We start from the raw sequence: 6,322 nt of genomic DNA on the forward strand, positions 1-6,322 counted from the left end.
TTTGTACAATGTAGTTTGATTGTAAAATGTATACATTATTATGAAGAGCGTATCCTAACAAAAAATTAAGGCATGTTATATAGTTTATTCTTGATTGGTCAAATATTGTCGTAACAGTTCTTTCATTTACATGATATTGATGAAAACCATCTACATTGACAGAATATGCCTCAGATTTATATCAAATGCGACGGGATTTTTCAAAACGGAAGATGCAAGAACTGCCACACACCTTATTTCTGAAAAGAAATTCAATGGTGAAACTCAAACTCAAAGGGACGTGTGCTTTTGGTACGATTCCCTTTCTCCTGATCATTGCTTCAACACCAAAACGTGTCTCTATGAACCGATTCAAATACCAGAAAGAATAACAAAAAATAACAGATTAAGCATTTCTCTATCGGGATGGTTTGATCCAACAACGATTGGAAATAGAGGATACTACTCATCTGGCATAAAAACGTTTGATCTTCGCATTCATAAGGTTCCACATACTGAAGGCGTACTGAAACCTGATACAACTTCTGTTTGGAAAAATTCATCCAAATTTGCAATCCTACACGAAGTTCAACTTAATGAAAGTGGACTTTATGAGATACATTTAGAGGTCGTTGATAATGCTGGAGAAGGTGGCAATGTAAGATCTGCAAGGCGATTCGTACTATTTGATAATAGCTCTGAAATAAAAACAAATGATAACAACCCGTTACAAGTGACAACAGCGCATATTGAAAATAATAAATACTGGCAAACCGAGGCGAAACACATTTGTGTAAATTGGACGGAAAGATTTTATAATACCTATCACATGACAGAAAACGTTTTGCAACCAGTAAAGCACTCAGATGCAATTTTGGGCGTTTTTGAACAGCTCACTGGCCCTCTGCCAATCAATGGTACGTTGAACGTACATGGAATAGTCAGGTTTGAATATTCTTACACGATAAACAATGGATCATGTTCTAAAAGAACATTAGTCAATCAATTGAATCAGTTTGTCTGTTCAAACATCAACATAACTGACGGTGATGTAATCCAATTTAGAATTCACTCCATGGACATTATGAACAATACATTCCTGGATTCTGTCACGATTCTAATTGACACATCTGTCCCCGATATTGATAATATATGGTTACAAAGAAATACACACGGTCAAATCTACGTCCATAACTCGAAAGAACTTTCTGAAATGAAACTTTATTTCGATGCTTTTGATTGGGAAAGTGGACTGAAATCCATTCACTGGTACCTAGGTTCGACTGATGGTGGTTCAGAAATGTCAAATGGTTCAATTGGTGTTAACGGTCTATCAAGAAACGTAAGTATATTTACTATGTGGAGTTACGTATTCATGCATGTTTACTGAATGACCCCTATCTTCTCATGTCTAACGTCGACTTTCATATTTTTACAGATAAATTGTGACTTCATTGAAAATTGTTACTGTCCAAAACTAGGAGAATGCGAATTCTACAACTATAGCTTGGATTTATCGAAAATAATTAAGGAAGGGCAACACAACAGAGAATATTATTTTACAATTGTCGTAACAAACATTGCTGGCCTTCGGTCTGTGCAGCATCTAGACGTTCTTGTAGACGAATCACCTCCCGTCAACGGCACTGTTATGGAAGGGCCACAGGGAGAAAGAGACGTTGATTTTACGACAGTTGGGGATATAACTGTGAACTGGAATGGGTTTATTGATCATGAAAGTGGTATATCCCATTATGAAGTATTTCTTGGAAGAGAGTGCCTTCGCGATATCATGACTGTTGATTCAAATTCCAGTTTCGTCATTGATAAAAAGACAACGTCTAGAACATTTGAATCGTTCAATCTTTCTGAGAAGGGATATTTCGTTTTTACTGTCATTGCGTTTAATAATGCCTTAGAGCCATCGGAGGGAAGTTGTTCTGATGGAATATTCTACGAAGAGGCTTCTCATATATTGCATAACCTAACGTCAAACAATTTTAATATAGATGAAGGGATCGCATGTTTTAATGAAACTTCGTGGCTTATTACATCAAAGTTAAAACGCATCAGGCTAGGGCCCATTTCCATGTGTATGTCAAGGTGTCAAAACCTCTCCTTTCCATTTTTTCTTCAGAGTTTGTCGGAAGTAATCATGGATAACATTAATGACAGTTCCTATGCGGAAGGAATATGTTCACGGACAGAGGCATACAAAGATCGAATCATCTTCATTTCTGCAATTGGTTGGCAAATGTCATGGGATGTTTCAGATCGACGAAGAATGCAAGACATTGCGATAGGTATTGGGACAGATCAAACTTCAATATCGCATCCAAATCTCAAACCATACGCTCCTACGATGATGCAGACAATACATCGCTTCACAAGAGACGGAGTAGCAAGTCAGGAAAAACATTACGTGTTCCTTAAGACAGTTTTTAAGTCTGGAGCTACAAACATCCTGACGATTGGACCTCTGGTTATAGATACAACACCACCTGCGTTCAAGCAGGAGTTTCTCGTATCTGTTATAGGTTCATATCTATTCCTTGGATGGCCAAATGATACATTTGTAGAGCCAGAACAAAAAACTGGGATCGACGAAATATTCTTTCGGATAGGTAAGTTAGTTTCCGCTACAGTTTCTGTTTACAATTTTAACTACCTAAGTTAAAGTTCATAGGTTTGACTCGAAGCCGAGATCAAACCTGGGCATCCGGGTTGCGAACTGAATGTCCTATCCACTACGCTACCACGATTAGTACATATAGAGATGTAATTGACATTTTCTTATAAATTTTGAGAAGGAACGTTAATACAGTTTCACCGTTAACTGAATTATGAATCTGACTTCGCAGATGTGGTCGGTCATTTTGCTTTAGGGTTATACAATGTACTTAACATTTGCAGGTACGGCCAAATATTTTGCAACACCTCTTGTACAGTATCATCCAACCAACAAGCTATACGAAAACTGTCCATTATCCAATGTGGAAGAATGTACGCGTTATCCGTTAAATAGAATTCGTTACAAAGAACAAGACGAGGATTTCTTTGTTGAGATGCACATCTATAATAAAGTTGGACTTTCCTCAAAAAAAAGGTCAAAACCTTTCAAATTTCCATCTCAGGTTCCACTTGGGCATGGTGTGGTATTAGACGTCGACCCTGAAATAAGTTCAGTCGATAGAGATGTTGATTTTCAGGTACACAATTCTACAGTATGTTTTATATGGAAAGGACTTTCATACCATCATAATATATCACTGTTTGCAGGACTTGGTTTAACCCCTACCTCTCCAGATGTTACACCATTCAGACGAATTTTTGATAATAAACATTGTTTTTCAAACGTATCACTGTTGCCAAACACAAAGTATTTTTCAGTCATACGTGTATACTGCGCAGGCTCCTCATCTTATGATGTATCCGATGGTGTAACTCTGGTAGATATTGGCACGGTGGATAATAGACTCCAAATTCATAACGGCATTGGCTGCAACGAAAAAGACCTTGTTCGTCCTTTCCATATCACAAGTAACAACAGGACATCAGTTTACGAGTACAACGACTTGGTGGTTTCTGAAACATACACATTGTTCATCAAAGAAAGGAATAAAGCAAAAGATATGAACACATCTATTCATTTCAGAGGATTTATAAAATCTGAACAAAGTGATAATAAATTGTTTCAGGTGATTGAACTCATCTCTACCAACAGAAACGCAACTATTACATTTGAAAGTTTTAACCTATCAAACAATGAAGCAGTTCTCAAGAAATGTCATTTCAACAGAAGAGTTATTTTAAGCGGAAATTCACTTTCTTTCCATTGGACGCATAACAGAGAAAAAGACGACTACCCAACACACTTTGAAGTTTCCGTTGCCAAAATAAGTCAATCTGGAGTACAAATAATGAAATCTGAAATATCCTATGCAGAAAACATTACCTTCAGAAATTTGAATTTAAACACAATCGACAAGTATTGTGGCGTTGTAAAATCTTGTTTCTCAAAATACTGTTCAAAAGCTGTATTTGGATCTTTAGTCAGATTGTTATCGACCGAATTTAACTTCACCATTCGTGCAGACATGCATGAAGACAGTGAGAACTTCATAATAGACATTGAAATAAAAGATGAAGCGAATGTGATTAACGATGGATTAAGTAGGTGGATGTTGTCGGAGGATATACAAGGGAAAAAAAGAACGACCAACTGGAATTTTTTTCCAAATAAGAATACCACAAAGGTAAAGTGGAAACCTTAGAAATATGCTATATTTTTATGATAAAACTTTCAAATCTTAACTATTTTCTTTTCCATTTAGGCCTCTGTGACCATTCCTCGAACGCACATGCTAGTCACTATTCCCAGATATGCGTGTGTTCAAATTATATACAACAGTTGGATGTCACCTATCCAATGTACCCTGATCGAGAATACGTTCATTTTTGGCAGTAATGAAATCAAATTTTACTTCGTTGATGTGAATAATCCAGATTTACCAAAAATGAGAGCTATGTCACACAGTCGTAACGTAGGTGTAAATATATTACCATTTGAGAATGGCAACCTTTTGTTTGCATCAAGTAGGACAAAACTATCAGGAATCATTGTTGGAAGCGAAGGATACGAGTTTGATGTATATCTTATGAAAAGGAACGTCATTCCTGAAAATATAGAACACTGCCAGTTTGACGCAAGCTGTTTGTATATTGTCCATGTAAAAGATGGATTTGTTTCTTTTCCTGGTCTGCACCTACAACACGGTGATGAAATATTTGCTTGCATCCGGTCTCAAAATGTGTCTTTAGCTGACCCCGGTGTTGAAGTTGAAGATGTAAATAAAGCTATAGAACTGTGTAGCACGGGATTAAAAATCAACGATCTGCCTCCTTCTACAGTCAACATTGATATCAAGAATGCAGTAAATGGTTATATATCTGACGTATCAAAGCTGGATCTAGAATGGAACGTACCGCATTCGAGTGTGACAATACTTGAATATAAATACTGTGTTGGTAAGCACCCTCTAATACATTATATATATATACATATATTTCAAGTACAATGTGTATTTTGTATACTCCTCTTAAATGCCCATTAAATAAATGTATTCCATTCCCATTCTCTCAATAACTGTGTAGCGTGTGACAGCGTGGCGAGAATTCCATCGTCTGCAAGACTTGCCTAGATAGTTGGGCGGTCTAGCGTGCTGGTCATATGATGCTTGGAGATTTGGTTCCGCGGGTCGTGAGTTCAACCCCGGGTGTGTGTACGAAATTAATTTCATGAAATTCTTCTCTAGGTACTTCACCAGGTTTAGACGATGTAGTTAGTTTTACCTCTTCCTACAAGGACAATAAAATTACGATTCTGAACATCACACTTTCTCCTGGATCTTCTTACTTTGCATCAGTGAAAGGTAAGATCCGAGAAAAAAATAATTTCGAAGCTACGAAAATCCTTAGATAGTTTAAAGGTTTATGTTTAAATGTTATGTTATTCTTTGTCTCATTAGCTATCGACCGTTCCGGTTTGGAGTCTTTATCATCATCGTCTCTTTTTACTGTCGATCTAACACCACCCACTCCCGGAAGTTTTATTATCCGGTACCGAGGAGAAAACGCAGTGAAGACTAGTGATGATATCATCCCGGTGGAGTTAGAAAACTTTGAGGATCCCGAAAGTGGAATAGATCAATTTACTATACGCATTAATGGACCTAGAGAAAATTATGTGTCAACTTTGATGGTAGAAAACGGGCAATTTTATATAAGAATGAAAGAAGACATGACGGATGGCCATGAATACAAAGCCACAGTCCTGGTATTTGAGATTCGTCGTTACAAATCTACTCAAAAGATTCAAACTGCAAAACTTCACCGATACCATAGTACCACTTATATCATCAACGAATTGAAACACTTAAAAATGCGAATTATGATTTACAATAGTTCTTTACTTGTATCTTTTGTAGGTTTCCAATAGAGCAGGTTTAACAACGGAAGTTGAATCGAACACATTTTTCATAGACAACTCTCCACCAACAGGGGGAATCGTATTCGACGGGAAAGATATTGTAAGTTATATTTCGTTTAACTAATGTAAAGCTTATATCTGTGTATTGATTGATATATTTAAACATTACTTGAATTATGTCCGGTTAGGGAAAAGATGTAGACTATCAGATGGAAACTCGGATGATCTATACATCTTGGGACTTCTTTTCCGATCCACATTCTGCAATAGCATTTTATCGAGTGGGACTTGGAACTTCCAAAACGATGGCAGATGTAATTACACCCGTCAACGTTGGATTAATGAAAAGTAAAT

At 36.8% G+C, this 6,322-nt stretch overlaps 1 protein-coding gene across 2 annotated transcripts in view; it reads left to right on the forward strand.

The window, feature by feature from the left end:
- Nucleotides 1-6,322, forward strand: part of LOC125683612 (uncharacterized) — a 56,934-nt gene that overhangs the window by 37,903 nt on the left and 12,709 nt on the right. For both annotated transcript variants that reach the window (XM_048924966.1, XM_048924992.1), the window contains exons 13-20: nucleotides 163-1,321; nucleotides 1,418-2,603; nucleotides 2,893-4,235; nucleotides 4,314-5,007; nucleotides 5,295-5,411; nucleotides 5,508-5,815; nucleotides 5,967-6,068; nucleotides 6,157-6,316. In XM_048924966.1, the coding sequence (XP_048780923.1) occupies nucleotides 163-1,321; nucleotides 1,418-2,603; nucleotides 2,893-4,235; nucleotides 4,314-5,007; nucleotides 5,295-5,411; nucleotides 5,508-5,815; nucleotides 5,967-6,068; nucleotides 6,157-6,316 (5,069 nt within the window). The remainder of the gene's footprint in view (nucleotides 1-162; nucleotides 1,322-1,417; nucleotides 2,604-2,892; nucleotides 4,236-4,313; nucleotides 5,008-5,294; nucleotides 5,412-5,507; nucleotides 5,816-5,966; nucleotides 6,069-6,156; nucleotides 6,317-6,322) is intronic.

Source organism: Ostrea edulis, chromosome 1 (assembly GCF_947568905.1).
Source record: "Ostrea edulis chromosome 1, xbOstEdul1.1, whole genome shotgun sequence".
In the NCBI taxonomy this organism is placed as follows: domain Eukaryota; kingdom Metazoa; phylum Mollusca; class Bivalvia; order Ostreida; family Ostreidae; genus Ostrea; species Ostrea edulis.